At 40.8% G+C, this 25,952-nt stretch overlaps 3 protein-coding genes across 8 annotated transcripts in view; 2 read left to right on the forward strand and 1 right to left on the reverse strand.

Annotated features, from left to right (window-relative positions):
* Positions 1 to 822, forward strand: part of LOC103380250 (anoctamin-9) — a 9,646-nt gene extending 8,824 nt beyond the window's left edge. Inside the window, exons 21-23 of the mRNA XM_017033171.2 lie at positions 5 to 57; positions 158 to 251; positions 459 to 822. Coding sequence (XP_016888660.1) covers positions 5 to 57; positions 158 to 251; positions 459 to 575 — 264 coding nt within the window. The 3' untranslated portion in view covers positions 576 to 822. The remainder of the gene's footprint in view (positions 1 to 4; positions 58 to 157; positions 252 to 458) is intronic.
* A 1,067-nt stretch (positions 823 to 1,889) lies between these two features.
* On the forward strand, positions 1,890 to 9,458 carry sigirr (single immunoglobulin and toll-interleukin 1 receptor (TIR) domain). Of its 5 annotated transcripts, none has more exons than XM_025056080.1 (12): positions 1,890 to 2,148; positions 3,831 to 4,091; positions 4,379 to 4,586; positions 4,667 to 4,794; positions 5,033 to 5,173; positions 5,272 to 5,415; positions 5,501 to 5,603; positions 5,694 to 5,844; positions 6,123 to 6,300; positions 6,767 to 6,939; positions 7,168 to 7,189; positions 9,047 to 9,458. In XM_025056080.1, exons 1-10 carry the CDS (start codon positions 2,070 to 2,072, stop codon positions 6,934 to 6,936), a joined length of 1,563 nt encoding a protein of 520 aa, XP_024911848.1. In that variant the 5' UTR covers positions 1,890 to 2,069; the 3' UTR covers positions 6,937 to 6,939; positions 7,168 to 7,189; positions 9,047 to 9,458. The 5 variants fall into 5 exon arrangements, with proteins under 5 accessions (XP_024911848.1, XP_024911847.1, XP_008310272.1 ...); XM_025056079.1 differs by having other exon boundaries at positions 6,767 to 6,937; positions 7,163 to 7,189; XM_008312050.2 differs by lacking the exon at positions 9,047 to 9,458 and having other exon boundaries at positions 7,168 to 8,109.
* pkp3a (plakophilin 3a) lies at positions 8,145 to 24,656 on the reverse strand. Of its 2 annotated transcripts, XM_008312053.3 has the most exons (14): positions 24,506 to 24,656; positions 21,342 to 21,519; positions 18,135 to 18,226; positions 16,884 to 17,614; positions 15,599 to 15,722; positions 14,313 to 14,517; positions 13,105 to 13,279; positions 12,004 to 12,121; positions 11,749 to 11,913; positions 11,485 to 11,667; positions 11,060 to 11,213; positions 10,297 to 10,492; positions 10,085 to 10,172; positions 8,145 to 8,691 (listed from the first exon to the last, which is right to left on the reverse strand). In XM_008312053.3, exons 1-14 carry the CDS (start codon positions 24,506 to 24,508, stop codon positions 8,650 to 8,652), a joined length of 2,454 nt encoding a protein of 817 aa, XP_008310275.1. In that variant the 5' UTR covers positions 24,509 to 24,656; the 3' UTR covers positions 8,145 to 8,649. The 2 variants fall into 2 exon arrangements, with proteins under 2 accessions (XP_008310275.1, XP_008310273.1); XM_008312051.3 differs by lacking the exon at positions 24,506 to 24,656 and having other exon boundaries at positions 21,342 to 21,868.
* Positions 24,657 to 25,952: the final 1,296 nt, after the last annotated feature.

Consider the following 25,952-nt stretch of genomic DNA (forward strand, 5'->3'; position numbering starts at 1 on the left):
TGAGTTTTCCTTCTATCAAATGTCTACTCCAGGTGGCCTTAATGTGTCCGAATGCAGGTTTGTCCTTTTTTCCATTGATCTTAAATTGAATATGAGACATTGACATAATCACTGGTCCAGGTAATGACATAACATTCTGTGATGTTTCACTGTACAGTTATAAAGACTACAGAAGTAATGAGGACTACAGTTTTACACCACAGTTCTGGCTTATACTAGCCGTCCGGTTTGCATTCGTCATTCTCTTTGAGGTGAGACATTTTACACGTCTACGCTGTACGAAACCACGTTGTAAGCAATTCTGCACAATGAGCCAGCATTAGCAGGTCAGGGGTGAGTTTGAAAATGTGAAGCATGTGATTTGGATGATAAGAAAATCAGGGTGTTACCTTTGGTAAAATGAGTCTTCTATAAATAGTGAGGACACATTCCTTATGTTTGACCTCCTCTCGTTGCAGCATGTTGTCGTCATATGTAAATTCATCGCAGCCTGGTTCGTACCCAGTGCTCCCATGCAGGTCAAGAATGACAGACTCTTCGACAAACTCAACAGACTGAAGGAGGAACTCAGGTGAGAGTGGGGACATTTGTTGTTAGACTGGTACGATGGTAGATTTGCATTCTGTCATAAAGATATATGACTCATTTATTCACAATGAAGGTCTCGTGTCATGCTTGGGGATTAACCTACTCAGATCAGTACCTACTTGGTTAACGTATTGTCTTTGTTTACATATGTTCTCATGATTAAACACACATACTGCACATGTACATTTCTGTTGGTCTTAGACAGAGGTATCGTTGCTAAATTCATCTTTGTGTTCACGTCTTGCAGGTCATTCGAGGCCTGATGGCAAACAGGAACTTTCTAGAACATTAACCCAGTGCTGCCTCATTTATTGTAGAGTCCAGACTATCAGTGTTGAGTCAATTTCAAAGCCATCAATATTGGAGAGGCCTTTCACTTTCTCTGGTTGTTTTCATTCAGATGTGAAGTGCTGGCTGTCTGCTTTCTCATCTGTGATGTTAACGTAAAAGACAGAAGTTTACAGAAAGTGGTATTACTTCTTTCTTTTTTTTTATTGCACTGACGGCTTCGATGGATGTCTTAATTTGTCGGTTGTATTGAAGTGTTTTTTTTTTCTTTTGAAAAGCCTTTAAAAGTATTTATACTGTATTTATATTGTGCTGCAAATACGGCAATTTTTGTTTTTCTCAGATACTGACTTGATTTTCTTCCCAAAGTGCTGTGTAATTGTGGCATTATTGAAAAAGAACTTACATTATGATGTCCTTTGTAAATATTTGCATTCTAATGTTTTGTAAAAATGAATAAATAAGTAGACCTGTGTCCTGATGAAATGTCAAATTATGTAAGTCAATATAAGCAGGTAGGCAGGTTCAGGGTTTAGACTTGCCTACTTGACTATTACAGTTACGTCTGTGTTGAATCATCAATATTGATATTGTATTTATTTAAAACCAAACATAACAGAACTATTTGGAAATAGATAGAACAAAACAGACGTACAGTAATATTCAAACTACATACAAAAGATGTATGGTTAACGCAATGGCAGGTAAGCTCATTTTATAATTAATTTCAGTGTTATGGTGTTTTGAAAAGAAATAAAAAAGAACGTGAAAATGTTCACGTTGTAAACTTAATGTTAACAAGATGACAACAACCTATTCACATTAAGTAAACGAAATAATGCTAAATATTTTAGAGGCTTTACATAGAGTTACTCAATAATTAAAAATGAGCTGAACTTGTACGACCTACGTGTTAAAACGTTCACTCAATCTTAAACTGTTTAAACTGTCAAGAGCCGACTTACTGTACAAACACCGAGGTGAAAGCCTGTGTAAACGTCACGTGACCGCCCTGAGCCAATGGGAGACTTTGTGGTTTTTCAGGACAGGTGCAGTTGAAGAAGCGGAAGACGCGCACCTCTAAATCTGTTGGCCTCCCGACTCTAAATCGTGTAACTAATGTTTAATAATGTCACCCGTACGTGGAGGTGAACCTAAAGCCCGGCTGCGGTAGAGGAAAACACCTGAGGCCGATGGCTGGGATTATTAAAGTGGTTTTCCTGTGGCTGCTACTCACCGGCTCATCGAGTAGCCAGACTTCACCTACTGTCGGTAAGAGCTTCACCAAAAAAATTACATGAAAGAAATCGTTCACTTGAAGTCATGCAACAAAAATGACTTTACAACGTGTCTTTATCTTTATCTTTGGGTTTGTAAGTCGTTGAATATTATTGCCCGTTATAACCTTTTGATGACTAATGGTAAACAGTCAGAAAACAGTTTACTGTCACGCTGTCACTCGCTGTTGTCTGGAAATAGGTTGACTACCAGAGATGGACTTTGGACTCTGAAGTCTCCATGTAAACTGGAATCACGGTAAAGAAGAAAAATTGATACAGAACAAGTAATGTAATAAATAGTGAAAGTTAATGGAACCAGAAGAGGGAGTTATTCAGGTTTTGTGCTGAATATCCAGAAGAACGAGTGCAGGTAGTTCAGTTAGGGGGTGGGGGTTGTTTTTTGGGCTCCCAAGAGAAAACTTGGGTCTTTACGTATTTGATTGCTGTAAACAAACTAGCCGATAAGTCATTATGTTTCTATTTTTCGCGAACCAGTTCACTTTTTTAAATGGGGAACGTCAGTGTAACTGTCAAACTGCCTTGTACTGCAGTTTGTACTAGTAACAGAATGGTCAGAGTCCAAACCTACAAATGCAGAAAAGGCGAATATTTAAAGAAGCACACGTCATCACTAGCATTACCATTGTTGGCCAGTAGAGGCTGGCTCCTCCAGTCTTGTCAATGTTATAAAGTAAACCTTATAATAGTTATGTTTTAAAAGCCACGTGTAGGTACATAGTTAGTTAAGTTCACATATCAATGTTTTCTTTAAGAACAGGATAACGTTATGTTAGTCATTTCCAGATGGCAGGCAGAAAAATAAAGAATAACGTCTGCTCGCTGCCTGCTTTTATATGATCACCTGTCATTTGTACACAGCTAAACTACATACAGTAGTAGTAATAACATGAATCAAAACTATCCCACAGTTAGGGTACAAATCAAATCTTAATCCTCCATCAAATATGAGATGGTGCTCACGTGTTTGCCTTTAAAATAACTTTTAATAAGATTTTATTTGAGAATGTTACTCAGCAAAAAGTACATTTACAGCCTGCCTGGGTGAAAGAGTAAACAGGGTCTGATTCACGCTTCATTACAAATTCACACTGTACAAAGCTGGAGTGTGTAAACAGTCAGTGACTGTGTGTAAAGTAACATGATAAAGGTAATCTAAATACTGCAAGAATGTGATAAATGGGCGGGGTAAAGGAAGCCCCTCCCCCTTCATTTATTTAATCTAAATCTACAGGAGTGGATCAATAGTCTGACGCAACCATTACAATGTTAACACATGCTGCATGTCAGGTCCTTCCTGGTTAAGACATCAAATCCCATATCTTTTTGTTACAGGTTTGAAGTCGTAGCTCATGAACTTGGTCAGAAACAGAATCAGCCACCAGAGGGCAGCATATATGTGCTCTAATGAGACTGAATTGTTATTAGCAGTTTAGATATAGGTAACTCAAACGTGCTCGAGTTCCTTGAAAATCTTTCACTGCTTCTCCAAAAAAACAAAAAAACAAAGGACTTTCAAGCACCCTTCCCAAACCCTGGGATTTTAGTCAATACTTATTGTTTATGTGTTTTAAAATACTTCATTATATGTGGAAACAATACATAATAGAGAAAAGACAGTGTGAAATATTCATTTCTCCACTATGTATTTTTCAGCTTGTGTGGACGGGAGCAGGTTTAAGGAGCAGGTTCTGTTTGTGGGGCAACAGAGGCCGCCCTTTCACCTCAACTGCTCCTTGGAGGGTTTACAGGTCCAGAACTCCAGTCTGACCTGGCAGAAGAACTGTGAACCACTCCACAATCAGGAGGGGAATGCCTACCTGGAGTTCAGTTTCCTGACCCTTGAAGACCAGGGCAACTATACGTGTACACAACAAAAAAACAGAGATACATTCACTGTGCGTCTCATAGTTAAAGGTAAGTAGTATTTAAAAGCCAAAAAGTATCAAATGTTGAAGTGGGTATAAACCTGTTCCTGTAGTGATGATCCACATAGTAAGACACTATTTGAATGTTTAGAAAAAGGAAGCGTTTGTTAGCAGCGGGGTTAGTCGTGAATGGACAGGCTACACCTGGTGCAGGCATTTGGTTTCAGTGTACCTTACAGAGAACTTCTTTATCACTCCCTGGCCGGGCACATGAAGGCCTCTATTGTCTGCAGCTTTTGCAGCAGTGACAGAAAACAGTGGTTTGTCTCCACACAGAGTCCCAGTGCTCCAAACCCCCAGACTTTAAACCAACGGCAGGTCTGACCACAGTGTGGGCCAGTTGGGAATCAACAGTCCACCTGAACTGCACTGCTGTCCTTTCCTGGGACCCAAACCAGGAGCAGTGTGACAGCACGCTGCACTGGAGCAGAGATGGTCAACCGTTAACCAACGTCTCGCTTCACATGCAAAATTCTTCCTCATGGTGATTCACACACATTTTTATTAATGCTGACATGCTAGACTTTGAGACCGAAGGTAAAGTTTTTCATTCTGCTTTGTCAGGTCTCCAGTTCCTGGTCAGCTGGTGGTTAACAGTCTGCTGACAGTTACTATCAAGGAGGAGGAGGATTTTGGGCTGTACAGCTGCACAGTGAGGAATGTGTCGTCCGACTTCAGCCTACAAAACTCGAGTAAGAGAAAGACACCGTTTTTGGTACTGTGTGTAAACAGGAAGAAGACCACGGGAAAAAAAAAGTCGCACAGAAAGTGTGTGTCTGCAGATGATGTGAACACAGTTGATATTTTTATTCCATTATTCTGGAAGTAGATCGACTTTTGAGGAACTTTGTTTTGTAACAATCTTGGTTTGAGGGTGAACTCTGTTTGATTACACTCATAGTAGTTCTGTTCTCTTCTAAATACCTCCAGACAGGCCGAGCCACACAGCTGCTGTCGTTGCAGCCACCGTTCTCCTCTTATTACTGGGTATAGCTGCTGTCGTGTACTCTAAGTGTCACCTCAACCTCAAGATCTGGTACAAGAACTCCTTTGGAGAAATTGAAATGAACGGTGAGACTGCTGTGACTCACTCTGGCCATGAATGTGTAATAAAATGTTGATGATGGTAAAGAACTGATGAAGACACTACTGTGTCCCTGTGTGAACAGATGGGAAACTGTATGACGCCTACGTCTCCTACGTGAACAATGACCACGACAGGAAGTTTGTCAACTTTATTCTCAAACCTCACCTGGAGAATAAAAATGGATATAAATTGCATCTGAATGAGAATGACATCCTACCAGGTGGACGTAAGTTCAGTCTGACGGGAGTCAAACAGTAGTTGGTGTGCTCGTTGATGATTGGTCGCTTACATTAATCGTACACTGTCTTCAGAACCTTCTGCAGAGTTGCTGATGAACGTAAGTCGCTCACGACGGCTCATCGTTCTGCTCAGTCACGCTTACCTGGAGCAGGACTGGTGCTGCAGTAACTTCAGGTGAGGTGTCCCACACAGACGGAACACTGACCTCCATCAGTGGGTCCACTTGCTTTCTGTGACATGTCCACGTTCTCTGTCCGTCTGAAGGCAGGGACTGCTGCACCTGCTGGAGTTAAACCAGCGGCCCATCCTCATCATGTTAGAGGGTCAGACCAAACGCATGAGGCCTGAGACCAAGCAGCAGCTGAGTGAGCACCAGCACTGTCTCACTGTCCTCACCTGGAGACACGACTCTGTGGTAAGAATGAGATCATGCCAATCTGGTATAGAAGGCCAGAAAGACCAAATTTAACAGTAAGCATCTCGGCCGTCATCATTTCACCAACACGTGCTTTTGGTCAAACAGAATCACATTCATGATTCTTCTGTGTTTGAATTCAGCAGACAAAAAAAATTGTACTCTGAGGTTAACGGTAATGAAGGCCACTATTAGAAGCTCCGATGGCTGTTCTCCTGTGTTCTCAGAATAATGACGTGTCGTTCTAACCATCGTGGTCCTGTGTTTGGTTTTCATAGACTCCATTTTCAGTCTTCTGGAAGGAGCTGTCTTTAGCCATGCCACGGCGGGTCGTCTTCCGTTCTGAGTACGCAGGCGACCCACAGACGGTGCTGCAGGATGACAAGGACCCCATGCTGACTCTTGAACCAGACTACTTGAACTGCCACCCAGATACAGACCCTGCAGGAGATCTGGGTAAAACTGCTGTCATTACTGTAGGAGGCACCACAGCATTTAGTTATTGATCTACTAAAACCTTTTTTTCTTCTCTCCTGCCAATGAAAGAACAGCCGTGAGCTCTGCACACATTTCTCTGAGGAAGATTTATTTAAAAGATTTCAATGTCTAAAAAAAATGCAGAGACAAGTGAGTTCATGTTGAACAAACATAACTCACATCCAGAACTGTATATCAATCAGTGGCAATGGGAAACGAAAGGGGGAAAAAAAGAGCTCAGAGAACATATGTTGTCTTGGAAGGATTCACTACTGTGAAACAGAACCTTTAACAGCCACAGACAGAATTGTGTATATTGTAGTCTAACACACTGTGTAACAGCTGTGGAGTTATGAAAAAATAGGGTAAATATCCAACCAGGAGCCAATCAGATCAGATATGCAGTCATGTCCACAGTGATACTACAGCTTTTGTTCTGTTGCAGGTCTCCGTATTCCCGTCTATAAGACTCTGTCCCGTAAAGCTCCGGTCCTTCCTAACGCTCCGATCACAGACACTGAGCCCAGACCCTCGGCGATTGATGTGTCAGACCTGGGTTCTCGCAACTACGCAGCACGCTCGGATTTCTACTGCTTAGTCACTGAAGACATCTGAGATGTGTTTCTTTGCCTTTTTTTGTTTCATTATTGTGTTGTTAAACAAAAGAGTGTTCTGTTTTCCTCACACCAAAGAAAATACGTTTTTTTTTGTTTTTTATATGTTGTGTAGTGTTTAATTTTTTTTTACAAATTGTCTTCTTAGCAAGCAGGAAATTAGAGAGATTAATTTAATCTCTATATATATAAAAAAATCTTTCTCACTGTGTTCTTTTGTCCTCCAGCAGAGGGCAGAGTCCTGTCAGATAACGGTGAGGAACCCTGCTTTCACAGAAGAGATTCATAAGGACATATTCACATATAACATGTACTTGACTTTCATATTTAAACTTCCAACAGTACTGCTCATATTCCAGTTTTTTATGTATCGAAAACTCAGATTTACTTTTGACGCTGCAGTTTGGGACTGAATCCGACCTCGAAAACAAAGCAAATTGACAAAATCAGCAGTCTTTCCTACCGCTAATCCTGCTGATAATCTGTAATGATTATTTTTACTGAAGCATAAAGCCAAATAAGGGCGCAGCTGAGCTCATCCAGTATTGTTCCTGTGTGAGAACGATCAAATATGTAAACAAGATGGATGTGTACAAGGGGTGGGGCCGACATTTCAGCATCTGAACTTAACATTTAACAAACAAAAAAATACTGCAGTAGATACTGCACATAGACAGGAGAAATCCCCAGAAGAATACATTCTCTCTTTATTAGCTCAAAAATATCCAGATAATACAAGTACTTTATACAACACAGGCAAATATAAAAGACGGTGTTTCTCCAAATCACCAACATAACTGCAGTGTAATATCCAAGTATATTTTTTTTTAATTAAAAGGACAAATACATAAAGGTTCAATTTTCCAACTGAACAATGCTGAGTGCTGCAGAGGCTTTCAAATTCAAAACAACTTAGTGTTTGCTTTGACAACACATTCTTCCTCACACCCGGTTAACACACACTAATACATCAGATAAACAGCATGTACGAAGGTGAATTGGAGAAGAAGAAAAAAAAACAGTAGTAGTTGTGGTTTGTCTGTCTCTTTGACAAAAGAATTGCTAAATTTGCAGGATCAAACGGACGAGAGGTTAAAAAAGCTCTATGGTAAATACAGTAGTGAATTCTAGAGGCATAAAATCTTTATCCCATGGTCTATAATGATGCATAACATTCAAATTTATTCACACACTAAATATAAATTCTCTGGTTTACATTCAGTATTCGCTATATGTTATTTCATATTTTTGAACATTCATGTAGGACTGAAAAAAAAAACGCTTTACTGAACATACAATTAAATTTCTGTGTAAAAGAGGAAGTATTTACAAAAAGGCTTTCAATACCAACTTGTTCTGCATTTAGGTTGTGGCTATAGAAATAAGGCACTACAGTTTAAACGTTTATGAAGAAACAAAGATATACCATAATGCTTTTTTTTAAAAAACTTATATACCTTTGAAAAAAAAAAGTCCCTGATTCCACATTAAACACACAAACAGCTCAATCATTGGGAAGTAAAGGTGCACCATGAGGCCATCATCAGTCCATCATGACACACCGTGTTCTGAGTTGTCAATCAACCCACACTTGTTGGTCAACTTTCTTTTAGCAAAGCATGGGAGATAAAGATTTGTTTTGTTAGTATGAAGAGTTTGTTTAAAAGTTGTTGTTTTTTCCTGCTGGTGATTCGTATCACTGTCCTGTTAGGGGTTAGATGGACATGTCTGCAAAATCCACCCTTGAATATCCTTTCTGTAAAGGCAAAAACAAACAATACAGATCTAAATATTTGTCGAGAATCAATTCAATTAAATTACAGGCTTGAATTGAATTGCTTCCAAAAAAAATGGTAACAAGCAGGGGTCAACACCGACCAAATCAAGATGGTTACGTTTTTGAAAAAAGAAAAAAGTTAAGAATTGTAATTAGTAGAGCTGACACCTGGTGTTAAAATATTTCTAGAAGTATTCTGGTGACGGATGCTTTGAAATTGACATAAAACCTTTCCACAGTTCACCAAATGTGGATCAGGTTAGGTCTGAGGATTCATAAAAAACTGTAAGGCACGCAATAACACATTATTGCTCTGTTGTGACTTGTACATTAGGAAACCAGCTCAGTGCCGCACCCCTGGGAGGGGCAAGTGGTAATCTGCAGAAGGCAGTAAACCTCCGTACTCCTGCTCAAGACCAGGCCTCGCCTCACTGGGTGTGTCTCTGTGTGTGTGTGTGTGTGTGTGTGTGTTGAAGGAACAAGAGTGTGAACTGCCAGAGATTTGCGTTCTAAACATATGCCAACCAACTGATGAGGGATCGCAGAGGGCGAAGAATGTCACTGATCTCACTCACTCTCTCACTCACTCTCACACACACACACACACACTCTCGGTTGTTCACCCTCACTCTTTTGTCCTGGGTTCACAGCCAGAGGGCGGGGCTTCACTGGAGGCAGATCTAACTTGTTGTTTCTTCTGTAGAACACTCTGACTTAGACATTAAATATTGTCTTTTGTAACGCTCTCGGTTCTCGTTGGCCCAGAATGACTCCTCTGTTATTTACATCTGAAGTGGCCTCCACCTTGACTATGTCTTCACCAAACTCTGACTCTGTCATCGCCAAACTCACTACCATTTTTCAAACCTAGCATTTGCAGATCCGTCAGTTACCGATTTACCAGGAAACTGTAATTATGTTGTTCTCCATGAGATCATGTTCAAATGTCCTCTCAGCTTTTGTTATACTAGCGTAAGAAGGATTGTTCCAACAATGTATCAGGTAAATCCTGCCAAAATAACCGTGGTGAATTTTCTTACTGACTGACGGAAGTTTACAGGAGCCAACTCCTGCTGGACAGAAGTGCTATTACATCATAAAAGAATTTAATTCTGGCTCAGAACAACTGACTTCTTAGTACCTTTAGGGATTGTGATGATATCTGATGACTGCTGTGTCCTGAGGCATGACAACATCCAGTCCAACCACAACATCCAACCTCATCCTAAAGTACCACTAATCTGGTTTCTAACTTCTGGTGTTCTCCCTGTTCAACCAACGGCAACACATTCTGCTATGAAGGAATTCCCTGATGGAGAATTGACCATCCATCAGTATAGCATTTTTTATTTTATTATTATGAAGCACTCACCTGTTTGAACTGTTTGTGCAGTTTCTTGTACTGGAACATGTTGCTGAGAACTGTGGCTGCTGCTTTAGCTGCTTTCATCTTCCCAGAGCTTGGACAAAAAAAAAAAAAAAAAAAAGGAAAACCAGTTCAAAGAACATCGAAAAAACTTTGTGTAACATTTAGCCCATGTAGCCATGTCATAAAAGGTGTAAATATCTTCAGTGGAAATTCACCTGCTGTTGGCCGATTCTTTGATGGAGATCAGTTTTGGAATTCCGTCAAAGTAGGTGATGTCTCTGGCAGCTAAAGAGCTGCAGGTCACCAGGTTGTTGAGGACACCACAGATGTTGACCACCACATCGCTGGACGGCTCCTTCTGGTGTCCATCTGCTGGCAGCTTGGTCACCATGTGGTTCACGACCTTTGTTGCTGAACAAAAAAAAAAAGAAAAGGAAACAACAAACAAATATATTTTGTTAGACTGACTTCTCTTTGTCTTTGTTAAGACTTGCTAATATAAACATTGGGTTTTTACTTTGATTACTAACAACTCAACGATGGAGACAGGAACCATAAGCTCACATCATTACCGACCAGTTGTTTGAATATAAGCAGTCCTAACCTCACATTTGTTTTCTATTTAAATAATAATTAAATTTCAGTGTTATTGACAAATAAATTATTCTTCTTGGTTTTCCAGATGTTCCAATTCTCCGATCATAAATTCTGCCTCAGGAATTCAACTCTAATTCTTCTCTGAAACGAGAATAAATCCTTGTTGTATATAATTTTGTACAAATGAGCTAGTGATAGAAATCAGTTTGAAAAAAGCCTCAGGTTAAATATGTTTGAATGAAGGTAGAATAGTTTCAGTAGTCGTGTTTCCACGGTGATACGAAAATGAGGGTGTCGTGGCTAATCTGCATTTGCCGATAACACAGAGGAATTCTCTCGTCTAGCATCTAGCGTCATGAAGAAAATAATTCACAGACTTACCCATGTCGTTCTTGTCTCTGGCATGGCGAGACAGATTTCGGAGAAGCCCTGTGATGGAGCGCAGCTCCAGGTCGCTGTTTGTACGCAGACGGTCCAGCAGCACGGGCAGAATGCGTTCCTGCTCCAGAGCCACACGGCTCAGCACTGACGCCCACTGCAGAATAAAAAAACCTACATGAGAAACCAACTCAAACAAGAATTTTGACACATTCTACAAGATGCACAGCAACATCTACTAACACTGCGAAGCTAAATACTTATGTTTCATGACATTTTAAAAATTCCATCATTTGGATTAGTCAAGAATGTTGATTTTTTTTTTTTTACAATTAATCATGATTATTCCACAGTGATCAAAATAATTTGAAATTTTAATCTTTCTTTAAATATCTGTTTATGGTAAGATGAATAAAGGTGCTGCTCACTCTCTTGTCTCCAGCTGTGATGTTCTGCAGAGCTCCAGCTGCTGCCTCACGGGTGGTGGAGTTGATCTCGCACGTCATCAGCAAGTTGTTGTACAGTCCAACTATCTGGGGGTGCCACAGCCACTCAGTGCCCTTTGGTACTCGAGCCACCTCAGTGAACGTGGACAGGTCCTGTTTCCTGCTCTGTTAACATGGAGGACGGTTGGTTTCACACGGACACTCCAGTTAAGGTATTCAACCTTGTCATTTAAAATGTGTACATACGTTCTTGGCTTTCCTGCTGTGAGGCGCGAAGCAACCAATACCGTCGCCCTTTCCTGAGTCCTGATCTCTGGTTGGTCCTTCCAGACGTGCCATGACAGACGTCGGCATCTCAGTGTACAGTTGGTAGGACAGGTTTCTCAAGACACACACAGCATTTTCCACACCCTGACAGGAGGAGATTCACTGATGTTCACTGGACGGGTCGTAGTACTACAGGACAGCAGCTCTGATTCCAGTACTCTCCTGGACACTCACCTTGTCTTCTGCCTTGTTCTGTTCAAGGGAAGCCCTGATGTAGCCAACCAATGAGTCCACCAGTCCGTGTGTCTGTCTCATCTGCTGACGGGTCTTCTCATTCACGGAGCTCAGGTTTCTGATGAAGCACAACCAACAATGCCAACATTGTTAGTTTTCTGTTTTGACAAAAATAGGACCTTCCTGTTATGTACCCCGGGGGAAACGCCTGGTCTTTTACCTGAGTTCACTGTTACAACATAATGTTGGAATATATTACAGCTGTCAATTTATTTTATCTCAATGATTAACTCATGACTAATTAGTTATATCTTGTTCTGCCATGTGTCAAAGTGGCTGACACAAAACAGGAGCAGGATTATATTTCATCTTATCGTCGTTTCTGTCATCTATCTATTAGTTCTGATGGCTCTCTGACTTTGATTTTTTTTTAAGACAAGTGATTTTACACTGGATATAAATAACATATACTATAAATGTAGTGTGTTGGTCAGCTACTGATCACAGACTGCTGACCATGGATGGCTAAATAAAGCACAGAGCTCCACTGTTCTGTAAAGATGTACACCTCCATTTAAACAACCGTGTGACGTCCTTAAAGTCACATTCTAGCATACTATGCCTTAAATCTATACCAGTGTTTCCCAAACGTTTCTGTAGCGCCACCGTTTGTTGGTAGGACTACTTCTGACCTTCGTCAACATCTACACAGCTATGGCTTCAAAATCATTGAATTTTTCCGCAACAAGTCTGTGCCCCCCAAAGGGGCACCACCCCACTCTTTGGGAACCACCAGCATTACAAACACTAGCATGTAGACAGAGTCTTATGAAAGGTGGAGTAATGACGGCTTTTCAAATGAACAAAGAGACGTCCTGACTCTGGTAGCTGTCAGCTGACACATTAGCTCAGGTGACCTGTCAGAACAAGTTGACTGAATAGAAATGTATTCACAGGAGACAGCAGAGCTACAGCAGAGCTACAGCAGAGCTACAGCAGAGCTACAGCAGAGCTACAGCAGAGCTACAGCAGAGCCGAGAGAGAAAACACACATGGTGCTGCTACAGAGACAGGACACGGGTGACCGATTGACTGATGTACCTGAGGCATCCTGTGGTGTTGTAGAAAATGTCAGCCTCAGAGGGGGAGTGATGGAGCTCCTCCGAGTCCCCGCTGCCAGACAGAGGGATGAGGATCTTCTCAGTCAGGTCGGGAAGAGTCTCCCTGGCCAGCTTCTCCTTCAGATTGTCCTTGGATGAGAGATTCCACAAGATTCCTGCTCACAGAACAGACAGTTGTTCCATTAGAGTCTGGGTTCTGAACGTGTTCTTGGACTTTTTGTGATCCCTAAAGCCAGAGTTGGGAGAAAGACTGGCTTCATATTTACAATCAGGATTAAACTGGACGCCATTGACATCAATCTTTTCATTAGAAATTGACCAGAAACCAAATATGCAGATACCACATAGTTAATCCTCTAGATCACTTGTGTCAAACTCAAGGCCTGCGAACCAAATGCGGCTCACCAAGTCATTTTGTGTGGCGCTGGGCAACTTAAAAAAATTAATTTAATTTTCTTTATGATAAATCTAGTTTACAAAACATTTATACATTTTTTTTCTGAATATTTGAGATTTACCAAAAATGCAGAAAGATCCAGCAGTGATAAATCAGGGCTTAGCATTCATGTTACTGGCTCCTTGACATACAAGTGTGTGTGCAGCGGAGTCACAGGAGATCCACATGTCCAGACAACTCGTATCCACTCCCCCAATCACACCCATACACACCCTATAGAAATAACCCATCTTTGAACCTCTGCATTCCATACACAGTACTATTGCATGGGAATGTGCTTCATGCTATTTCCATTTCTGTGCGAACATGCAGACTGTAAACATGTTTTGTTAGACCACTGTACAGACGTCTTAACGCAGACATGCTGCTGACAGCTGAGCAAAGTGGAACTGATCCACATCAGAGCAACCGTGGAGTTCAGAACAGATGTCCGCACATCAAACCAAATCTGTCCATTACCTCTTGGAAAAAAAAGACCCTAACTTAGTTACAGTATACACAGAGAGTCTGGAACCTTCTGTTTGTGTCATGTGTACTAATATCCATTTCAAAAGGCTTCTGTTCACTGCAGGTATTTAAAGGACACTGTTGCCAAGATCCCGCTGCCTCCAAAACCAAACTCATTTGCATCAGTATTTTTTTCCTGACACAAAATTCCCTCAGCCTCAGAGTCTGAGCCCAGCTCATCTTGTCGCGTCATGTTTGTTCATCTGAAGGGCTGATTTTCTCACCTGTGATGTTTTTGTGCAGCTCGTCGTTGGAGTCCTTCAGCGCCTCCGTCAGCTGTCCAATTCCACCCTCTTCGATCAGGGCCACTTTGTTGTCCATGTTTTCGTAGATGAGGTTCCGTGCCGCACCGGTGGCGTAGCACTGCACCTCCTCGTTCTCACTGTTGAACAGCTTCACCAGATCAGCAATGCCTTTCAGACGACGCACCTAAAGATGAAGAAGTCTCAGTGTTAGCTCAGGGTCCCTAGACTAGGACGGGAAATTTAGTTGGCTAATGAATGACAAATTGACTGTGTTTATCAACATCTCCCCTCCACCCATCTACCACTCATTCTTTTGCAGGGTCGTGGGGGGGCGCTGCCAATCCCTGGTTCACTATGCACAATTCACCCGTCCATCACAGGACCACTTGTAGAGACAAATAAAACCGTTCACACTCTCATTCACACCACCGGACAAACTTAGGATGTCCGTTCAATCAAATGTCTCAATGACATTGTTTGATCTAGTTGTAAAAACAATCACATGGCCCTCATCAGACATTTATTTTAGATGATTAATTCAACTTTTTTTAAGTGACTTTTATATCATTTCCACTGATAATGTCTCCTGAATGCCAACATCTTTTGGTCCTCTGGGGTCAAACAATGACTGCACCTTGATTTGATTGTTATTAAAGGTATAAACTGTTAATCTATTCTATTACAGATGAAGTCAAACTTCAGTTCAACTTTTTTTTTTTTTAATTAATTTAAAAACTAGGTCCTCTAGTTGTTTCATGCACCACAGCATGGGGAACATCACTGTTGTCATCATTTTCTCAGTTGCCACAAATCACTCTTGATAACAGTCTCAATATGGCAAAAACAATTCTCTACCTTCTGTTGATGCACAAAATGTCTCACTCTACATGACACTGCTGCACATTACACTTTGCACAGTGAACCTTTGACCCCAGTCACCAGTTAACATCACGTAACAGTTCACCATTTTACCCTGAGTCAACACCTGTACAGGACAGAGTTCATATACAGTAGAGGTGCAGCAATGATAGAAAAGGCACAGTGTGGAGTGAGTTACATTAGGACAGGGAGAACAGAGATAAAGCTGCTGCTGCTGCTACTGCTCTGCCTTCTTTTTTAAAGTAGATATGAACAAACATCCCCCACGCTGGATGTCCACAAATGACCGTAAACCATTTGAGTGACTGACAACTATGTCTGTGGTGATTACAGAGAGGACAGATGCAGAGGAATTTCAACCGCAGGTTCTAATCTGTTTTTATTACCTCATTTTTGGCCTCGTTGTCATTGTAACACTCATGTTGAATGTAGGCGGCGCCCAGGACCTGCAGGTCGTGGTCAGACTCTCTCAGGTGTTGCACTGCTGTGGGCATGTCCAAGGAGTTGATCCTGCCCAAGGAGCAAATCAACAAATTCAGGTCAGTCATGGAGAATGTTTCATCATGTGGTTACACTGTTGTTCATGGTTGGTGGCTCAAGACACTGTGTGTCCTCTGGATGTTATGAATAAAAAGCCACACAGCAGCCACAGTAAATATTCTTATTTATTTCTTGTCTAAAAAAATAGATGGCTTCAATGTTTAAAAAAAAAAAAAATCCCACAGTGGTCTGCAGCTCTGTGGGATGTGTGAAATGTTAGGACTGAAACTAAGCTGCCACACCCAAAACCAGTTCTGCCACAATGGAGCCACCTCCCAACACACGGCGCACACTTTACCTCGTACACACCCTCACAGAAATCTCATGACACTGCTGTTGTGACACAATTGCTCTGCTGTATTAGATTCACTGTCACTGGCGTTTGACTAAATATCCTCTCACTTCACACATTAAACTGAGCCAGTGAATAAAGGAAACACTCCATTAGTGAGTCAGGTAATTACTAAAGTAAAAATATTATATGTATGTCTACAAATATGGCTCTTAACACTATGTTTTTCTCACTTCTTGACGTCTTGACACGCCCACATCTCTTTATTTGTAAAGTTTTAGAATTGTATTAAATAGTTGAATACCAAATATATACAGTTAAATACATTTTTATCAAGTTTTAACAGCATTACTCCTAAGACGTTAGAGTTAGGTTAAAAACTCAGATGTCTGTTTGTCTTTGTCCGTCTGCAAACATGACTATTCAACAGAAAAAGAAAAAAAGCTCAGAGGCTGACATCAGCTAATGTGAAGACTGAACGTCGCATGAAAGTTGGTGTTTCATCTTGCATTGCACCTGTAACGATATTTTGAGCAACTTTGATTTAACGATTTGTTGTGTTAGGTTATATTCTAACTTTGAGCTGTGTTATAGTGACCAGTAGTACATGTCTAGATAAGTTGGATCACCCTGTTGTAACACTTGATATTAAAAGTAGAGAAAATTAATATATATTTAAGATAAATTATAAAATAAAAACATCAACAACAACGTGTACTGAACTTGTTGTAAACAACAATCACATACTGGGAATACGTCAATCGCAATATTTGAACACGCATTAAATTAAACAATACACAGTGAGTGTAAACAGAAATAACATTCTTGGACATTCTCACCCGCTGAGGTTGCCCATGCTGATTCCCCTCTCCATCTGCCCAGGGTAGATGTCACCGCCTCTGCCCACACTGTGCATGCTTTTGATCGACATGGCACGAGAAAGGGTTCCCGGACGCATCATTAGGTTTGACTGGGAACCCGAGGACATTCCGGAAATGAACCCTCTGTCCACCGTGTCGCTTCCCCTGACATAGGAGACCCCCGACATGGGACCTAAACTCATCCGGTTTCGGTTTGTAATCCTGCTGATGGTGCGGTGGGCTGGGCCTTTGAACGAATGCTGCGGGCCAATCTCAACATCTCCTCCCGTCATCCCCCCGGCACGGGACAACGTACCGCTGAGCGATCGTTGCAGGGTTGGCACATAGGCCGCGTTGCCCCCACCCTGTCTCACCTGGGTGGTGTTGTAGCCATTCATTGTGCACTGGCCGTACTGACGGTTGAAGGTGGCATCCCGGTCTGAGATCAAGCTGCCGCCATCGCTGCCATCCATCATCCAAGGATTGATGGTCATTGGCTGTTGTCTCATTGAATGTACGGAGTAGTTCTCTGATTCTCCACGGCTGTGCTGTCTGACTGGTACCTGGAAGCCTCCCATGCGCATATCCTCTCTGTACATGCTGCCACCGCCACCACCACCTCCTCCTCCAACCGTGATCCTGTGGAGCTGAGCTAGATCTGGGCCAGCAGACTGGCAGCTGAAACCAGACTTCTGTGATATACGTGGGCCCTGAGGAGGAGAAGGAGGAGGAGAGAAGTGGTCACAGGGGTGACAGAAGTTACTCCTCTTAACCTGTTGTGACTCAACGTGTGGATGACTTTTCCATTTGCCAAATACAGGTTCTAACTTTATTTATCACAGGAGCATAACCAATGCCGTGGAGGCCAGAGATTTTATCCTTAGTGCATTTCCCATGGTGATTTCTATTTCTCAAACAATCTGATAAGTGATGAGTCAAGTTGGCAGAGCAGTAATCATAGAAATCAATGATTCGAGTTTAGAACTTCTGCTAACAGCTCAAATATGTGTGGCGTGAAGCCAGTACTTCCTGTTTAATCAGTCACACCAAAGAATTTCGAAGGCTGACTTGAAAACCCTGAGCTGATCCCATCACAGCCTAGTGTGACATACCACACGTGTTGTGACCTGGATGACCCACCGCCACACTAGCAGAGGGTCAGTGGTGATATGTATAATACTGTACGTGCAAACACACAGTGAGGTAGTGAACTAACGCTGCAGTACTCACCATTGTCTTGGAGCCTGAGTACATATAGGATGACTTTGAGCTGTAGCCTGGGGTGTAGCTTGGATACTTCATTGTTGAAGAGCCACCATAATCTGGTAAAACACAAAGCATACCAACATTAAGATGGAGAGAGGCTACAATTCATTTTTATACAAATATAAAGAGAATTTTGTTGGATTTCAACATCTGATTCCAGTTTGAATGTTTTCTTTTCCCCACTATTTTTGATTTTCAGATTCAGATTCAGCCTGACTCAGCTTCTTCTGTTCCCGAGACAGTGACTCAGGTTTCACATTTGCCTGTGAGGTCAACAAAGGGAAGTGATCACTGCAGGCAGTCTTTACAAATGCGTAAGCACACATTAAATGATCCTATTTTGATCTCGTAAAGACTGGCTTTCATGAACAGAACTTGGCCAGAAGATCAGGTGACCTCTGACTGGTATATCAAATAGTCTCTGAGCTCCGCTGCACACATAAACCATACTGTGTTTAATCTGCCCTGACGAAAAACCAACAATCGGAACATCTCTTACTTTCCCATTCAAATGCGTCTTCAAAAATTCCAAAACAGCAAAGGGAAACTACATGGCTAGAAAAAAAAGTCACACTTCCAGACAGAAAGAAAAAGTAAAAGAAATAAAGAGTTTTCACACAGCTATTAATCAGAACAGAATTTAATATTCACATTTGGAATAATATATTCCTGGAGCACTAGTAGTTTTTTTTTTTAAATAAAGACACTGTGTTGTAAAGCTGCCTACACTTAGTTGAGTCTATGGAATTTTTATTTTTTGATCTTTTTGGCTTAATTAATAATGCAGATGTTAGTTTTTTAAACATTTTGTTGGAAATGGGGTGTGTAAGAAAGAAGTGATCAGGTGGTCAGTTAGACCACATGGGGCTAAAAATTAACAGTTGGTTTCCTACTGCACACAGTCTGTAATAGGAGCATCTGAGTGGACATCGTCTCCGATGTCCACTGTTACAGTTCACGTGGCCTCTGACACAAACACAGTTATCCTCATCTGTCAGCACAAACAGCATGTCAATGTTTAGGTACCGCTTCAAGGTCTAGTGACCTAATATTAATAGTGGCTAATATTAATGTATTATATTATATTATTTTTGCAACATGGAGGATTCCAACTCAGTTTGACCCACTGCCTCCCTTGTAGAACAGTTCTGTACATGTTCAGATTGTTTCCTTACCGTGTTCTGTTATGTCAGTGGAAAAAAAGGTTCCTGCTCATTTAATTAAAATAAATAAATAAATTATAGAAAGCATGTACTGCATATCTTTATGAGCAGTCTAGTAATTATTCTGTTTATCTGCAGCAGCTGAAATCCTTAAGAGGAACACATTAGGTTTTCCAAGTATTTCACTTTGACATGCTCACTCAAAAACAAGTTTTCATTTATTGACAGTATGTCGTTGGGATACGGGTTTACCAACGCATCTTTTTTAATCTTCTAGGGAACAATGCGATTAAATCTTACTTTTCCAGTAACCAATTTCTTGCCTTGAAGACATCCAGACAGACAGAATTTTGTCATTGATTTGTACTACTTTCTACTTGCAGAAGATACATACATGAAGCCCCAATGACAGTAGAAATATGTAGACAAGAGCAGTCGACTAAAACATCTTTGGCCTGGCTTCAGCCCAACCCTGGCAACGCCCAGCACACCTGTGAGCCAAAGGATTTACAACCCCTGCATCATTTGAAAAGTGAACTTTGCTCCTTAACCCAACAATCAACAAGCACATGCAAATGTCATGTAGTCATGTAGAAACCACCACTCAGTCTTTCCACTCTCACCATCTTTCCACACTTGTTGACATGTGAACAATTAGTGTTATTATTGTTATGAAGGGCCTCACTGTTGCAACCTAGAAAAGGTATTCAAAAGATGAACATTTTCCTGAAGTTCTAAACTTCTGGAAAACTTCCTAACATCTTTCTGTAGAAGTTTACAAAAACTGTACGTGACAGTCCTTTATTAGGTTGACAGTGCAAGCCCTTCAGGGGAATACAGAAAAAAACATTCTCCTTCTTTCTCATGCCACAGTATAGTGTTGTTTTAAACGAGGCTGTGCTGCTCAGCCTTAACACAAGCTATTAAATGACTTGGAATTTCTTTTTGTGCTTCAGGGAGCTGCAGGCAGGTGTACGGGTCGTTACCATATTTCTTAAGTGACAGCAGAAAAGCCTGCTGTGTATTCAAGTCTGCCCTGGACATGAATACATAGGCAGGCTTTTTACTGGACTTCATAGACACTGAACAACTGCATTCACCTGGTTCCCTTCCCTCCAAACATTGAATTGCTGTTGACAGATCAACTTTTTACAGTGTTCTAACCACAGTCAGTTCTCCCAAAATTTTTGACATCCCCCTGCTATCTCGTCAATTCTGGCCTTGTAAAATAAAGTCAGACCCGCTGAAACCCAACCCAGCAGTGGGAGGCTTTCCCCCTCTATCTGGGTAGAGCATGAACGCACCACTTGTTTGGGCCTGTTACATATTAACCCTTTGTCAAGTGCAGGTACTAAACATAGTGTAAAAATCAAGATTGTGAGAGGATTGTACGGTCTTCAGTTCCTCATAGACGATGCCACAAAGAAGCTGAATAGGCAAATTCTTTAAGAAAAAAAAAGTTGCACAGCAACTACCCAGACACCCAAACATGCAATAATGCAGAACACACATTTTCCCAGAAACTCCAGAATTATTTTCTAATATTTACCAAGCTTACCATCACAACGACACACAATATGATACGTATGAGGATTTTTTTTAAAATTCCAATTAATAATAAATAATGAGTCCAGCTCTTCAGGACCATTGTAGTTTTCAAAAATGTTACAGTAAAGGTCTAGTAAAACATTTCATTGTTTCTCTTAGTGGAAGTTCAGTAGTGAATTAACAACTGTTACTGCTGACTACAGTGAAAACAGTTCATTTCTTCCGTTTTTTCTTCTCTTCATTGTTTGTTTTTGCTCAGGGGGATGACCAGCTGTGTTAACACCACGGTCCTCTAAAACACCGGCACCTGCTTTTATTCATAAAACTATAATTCCTCCACTGTTTGCCAGTGAACCCTAACCAGCTTACCGTGCAGCGAAAAGTTAGAATATCCCATGTTGCGAAGCATTACATTACTCTGGTGTTGTATGTAAACAGAAGTTACATTTTTGTATCTTACCTGACATGGCGTAATGCGAGGAAGAGCCGTTCTGTCGCGGAAGTGTGGACTTCTCCGCCAGTCTCATCTTGACCTGCTGCTGGACTCGCAGCGTCCTGGACATCTCGTCCGACAATGAGCCTCCATGCTCCAGGTGGCTTTCAGACGGCAGCCCGTAGGTGGTGACGGAGGTGCTGGGCTGTAAAGCGGAGTAAAACGCAGTCTCTGAGGCCACGACACTCATGGTGGTGAAAAGTTAAGGGAGACGCTGGTATGGCGTCGGGACTGAACAGCGGAGAAACAGGTTGTTTCCTGACAGCAGCTACAACTGAATAGAGCGGCTGATAGAAGAGAGAAGGGGGGAGGAGGGAGGGGAGCAAAGAACAGCAGGGGCAGCAGCTAGAGGAGAAGGGAGGGGAGGTGGGGCTTCGGGGAAGAGCGCACACCTGAGCAGCAGGTGAGAGATATCCTTGTTCTGACTTTCGTACGTCTGCTCTGTGACGTGTTACAGCAAGATTCTGCTTTTGTGCTTGATTTAGAAGTAAATTAGAAGTAGAAAACAGAGAAAACCTCACAGTAAGTAAGTCTTCATAAAGTTGTCTAACAGCTCTGAATTTGCAATACTACCGAGGACGCCTTTTGTTTGTTTTCCTCATTGAAATAAAAGTGTGCTTGATTAGAAGAGTTACGGTAAGTCATTGACATAGGTCAGCAAAGGATTGGGGTTTTTCTTGCTTAAAAGCAGCTAAGGAGTCAAAACAAAACATGACTGTGAAAAGCATAACATCATTCTTTTCACCTCTGTGCTCAGAATATCATTACAAGCACACTGCAACATTAATTATTTTCTCACATGACAACAGTGTGTGTACAGTACATAATTATGTAGTACACAGGCATTTATAAATCTCATTTCTATCCTGTTAAGTCCATGCTAGTCAATCTCCAATTTCAGCAACAAAGCATCTCTCGACACATTCTGTGTGCTTCCATCACCATGTAACAACTATGATCCACCAACTCTATGAAGCTAAATTTAAACATTAAATTTATACATTGCATATTATTTTTTGACATTTTTCCACATTAATAATTCCATCACTTTGCATTGATAACATTTGTTGAACACATACGTTTTGTTCCATTACATTCAGTTTACCTGTCAGCCTTAAGCAGATACTAGATACTACATCAGATTTAATACCAAATAAGGAAACATATAAATGAGGTCATAGTGTTTGAGTAGAAATGACATCACAGAAATGGTATACATGTGGATATATGTGCGCCTTCAAAGCATGTTCTCTAACGTAGGGAAACATCTTGTGATTTAATCGTTAATGATCTTGCAATGATGTCGTGCAGAGATCATATATGCTCCATAGTTAAACACATTTGGTTATACAAGACTATTTTATATGTTGTCTCTGCAGGCCACAGGTACCCCATAAAATAAAATAAAATAATTGGGTGGAATAGATACAATTAAATACCAAATGTAAAACTAAATGATTTTTTTCTCTTTAGAAAAGAAGCTTTTTTGACATTTCTCACACATCTGTTATATATATTTTTTTCGAATGATTGTAATGACATTGTTTGTGTCTAAAGTGAACTGTACTTAAATGTTGTTGTCACCCTAAGTGCTAAATATAACAACAAATCTTCTAAAATCAAACACCAAATCTTCTAAGATTTTATATTAAAATAAAAGTAACAAATGCAGTTGCAGCCTATAGATATGGTATTAATGTACAGCAGGCTGTGAATCATCTGTGTGGACAAACCAGCTCAACCAACTGCCAATCAAACCCTCTTGTTGTGCCATCTGCGTCAGTAAATCCATATTTAAATGACTGGTGGAGTTAAATGTGTGGGGACATGAATCACTAATTCGTTAACATCATGACTCCACATGTTAGCCACTTCGTGTTAGAAATTTCTTGCATGTCAGGCATCATTTAATTTTCCACAAATGGCTTGGTGATGCTGTGACACCTCTCTCTCTCTCTCTAATACTCTCTCACTTCCACTCTCTCTCTCTCTCACACACACACACGTACTATTTTGTTGTATACACTTCACACAGTCATAAATATTTCCTAGCACTTTACTCTCACTTTTACTATATGCCAAATTTTATATTGCACGTTGACAAAGCGGTCTATTGATACACTCTGTGCTAGTGTCACAACTTAATCATGGCAATAAGTATGAAGAAAAATGTAACACATTTTAATTGTATGGACAGTTAGAATGTATATTTGTACTGAAAAGGAAGTATTCTTTTTCTCTCTGTGTAACTCTGACTGACTGACTGAGGGACTGACCACTAAACCTGATCAGATCCGTGTGAACAGATTGGGACTGACCACTGAACCTGATCAGATCCGTGTGAACAGATTGATCACATGAGTATTTAGTGATAAACTCTATGAAGTACTTGAACACATGTATAGCACTTTGTTTGCAGAAGGGGGGACAGCCTTTGAGCTCTTTGTCTAAGATCTTGGCAGGATATCAAGTTCAGCCAAACAACTGATCCCACGTCTGACTAGAGGAGGAACAAGGTGTGTCACTCTCTTAGTGTGCGAGGTGAAACCACAGCTAACGTTTTATCTGATTTGTTGAATTTCAGCCCAGCAACTCTGAGTCACTGTCGCCCGTATGGAATTAATGAAAAGCATGAAAGTCATCTGAGTTCTGTGACAATCACCTGGTTTTGTGTTGTGTGTTGTGTGTTGTTGTGAAGCATGTTCATCAAGGCTGCATCAGAGACATGTTTATTCATTCACATTTTAAAAGAGAAGTGCTGTGAAAGTCCCTCTTGCCTGTGGTTTCATTTGCATATGACTAGAAAATCAGGTAAACTCCATCCTTTCTAAAAAGTCAACGATCAGCGTAATCCCCCTGGAGAGGAAACCTTTCAATGACTTAATTTGATCAAAGCATGCCGCAGTCGACTAATAAAAACGGCACAGATGATAGGTCTGCAAACATGTGACCTCTGCCCTTGACATGTACAATTAGCATTAGCATAAGAGAGAAAAGATGCAGCCGCACAATCCAATAGATATGAATAAAATATCTATATACTTTTAGGACCCAGAGTGCAATAACAACGATTATACAAGTTTAAAGATATAAAATAATGTACAGAGAGAGTTTGGAGTTTCTGAACTTACCATTACAGATGGGATGTGTTGAGTGTGGTCCTTGTGTCTGCTGTGCTGTTCCCTGCTTGTGTGACCAGACTTTCTGATCAGCAGATGTATAAAAGAGACTGTTATGCTGTATTTTACAGTAACCACCCTGAAGATTAAAGTTGTTTAGGAAACCTGCAAAACAAAGAGGTGAGTCAGTAGTGTGGCACCTGGGGTGTGTAACAGAAGAGGGACCAGCTTGTTACGCACAATCACACTGTGTGTGTGTGTGTGTGTGTGTGTGTGAGAGAGAGATTTGATGTCAGTGCTGATTTCTGCTTTGACATGTCACAACATTTCAATGATGAGTCACCAGATTCATTTCACAGCAGCTGTTTCTGGGCAGTGTGTGCGTATACCTGATTATGTGCGAGTGTGTATGTGTACGTAGGTATCAGAGAAAGTAGTTGCATGAGAGCGTGACGCCCTCTCGGTGTCTCATGCATGAAACGTCATCTGTCTGCCTTTGGATCAAACCTTTGTTCTCTGATCTAAGCTGCCTGAAAGCGTCACATGGTATTTTGCAATTTAACTGTCAGCTCAACATAAAGATAATTGTCAGACTAACTTGACATTGTAAGTTCAATAGGCTGAGATAATTAGGTTTTACCAATGAATAACTAAAATAATTAATAAAGTGATACTCATTCTAACCTATTGGGTCCAGACGATGATGTTACTGTGAGTCAATCATCACGACTACACACACGACAGGGTGAGAGAGTGACTTGGAATAAGAGTCAAGCAGATGAAATGACCTCTGACCCAAAATTTGATGATGATGTGCTGCTCCATGTGAGGAATTCAGATTTGGGGTCTTTGGGATTTGGGTGGTGTTGCACCAACAACCTTTTGGTTATATGTGGGACTTCTACCACTGCACCATTTTAATAGGTTGTTTGATGCATATTTAAAACACCAGTATTCCTACCTGGCATCTTCCTAAAAAGCAGTCGCAGTATTAGTACAGTATATATTTATTTTAACTGATCCATCAGGAGGCACTGTTTTAAATGTACTTTAAATGTTCTGAGTAAAGTCAGAACAAACTGGATTAATGACTAGTTTTACTGTCAGTTTTCCTTGTGCTGATAACGATTTAAATCAAAACATTTAAGAGATTTTAGTGGCACTGAAGATGAAAAATAACAAGGCTCATCTGTCACAAATCAATTTACACCTTTTTTTTTAATTTGTGGAGAATTTGTTTCTTCCCATAAAAACCAGACAGAAATGAAAACTTGCTGTGTGTGTATTCTGCTTCTTTTTCTTTAATTTTAATCAAATGTATAACTGGGGACTCTCATTATGGTCACATTTCGCAATACCTCAGTGATTGCCCAACAGGGCAGAGTGCGAGTTATGCAACGTACGACTAAACAATCAAACAATAAACATATCCCCTCTCTATATATTTTCTCATATGTTT

Source organism: Cynoglossus semilaevis, chromosome 6 (assembly GCF_000523025.1).
Source record: "Cynoglossus semilaevis isolate Cse_v1.0 chromosome 6, Cse_v1.0, whole genome shotgun sequence".
NCBI classification, from domain to species: Eukaryota; Metazoa; Chordata; class Actinopteri; order Pleuronectiformes; family Cynoglossidae; genus Cynoglossus; species Cynoglossus semilaevis.

What these genes read in the sequence shown, in the direction of transcription:
- sigirr (XM_025056080.1), top strand. Translation starts at nt 2,070, where the DNA reads ATGGCTGGGATTATTAAAGTGGTTTTCCTGTGGCTGCTACTCACCGGC. An exon ending in TGTGCGTCTCATAGTTAAAG is followed by an intron (nt 4,092 to 4,378) that starts GTAAGTAGTATT and finishes GTCTCCACACAG; the next exon opens with AGTCCCAGTGCTCCAAACCC. An exon ending in TGACATCCTACCAGGTGGAC is followed by an intron (nt 5,416 to 5,500) that starts GTAAGTTCAGTC and finishes CACTGTCTTCAG; the next exon opens with AACCTTCTGCAGAGTTGCTG.
- pkp3a (XM_008312051.3), bottom strand. Translation starts at nt 21,564, where the DNA reads ATGAGTGTCGTGGCCTCAGAGACTGCGTTTTACTCCGCTTTACAGCCC. An exon ending in CTCGCATTACGCCATGTCAG is followed by an intron (nt 18,227 to 21,341) that starts GTAAGATACAAA and finishes GTGTTTTACCAG; the next exon opens with ATTATGGTGGCTCTTCAACA. An exon ending in AACACCACAGGATGCCTCAG is followed by an intron (nt 12,122 to 13,104) that starts GTACATCAGTCA and finishes GTGCTTCATCAG; the next exon opens with AAACCTGAGCTCCGTGAATG.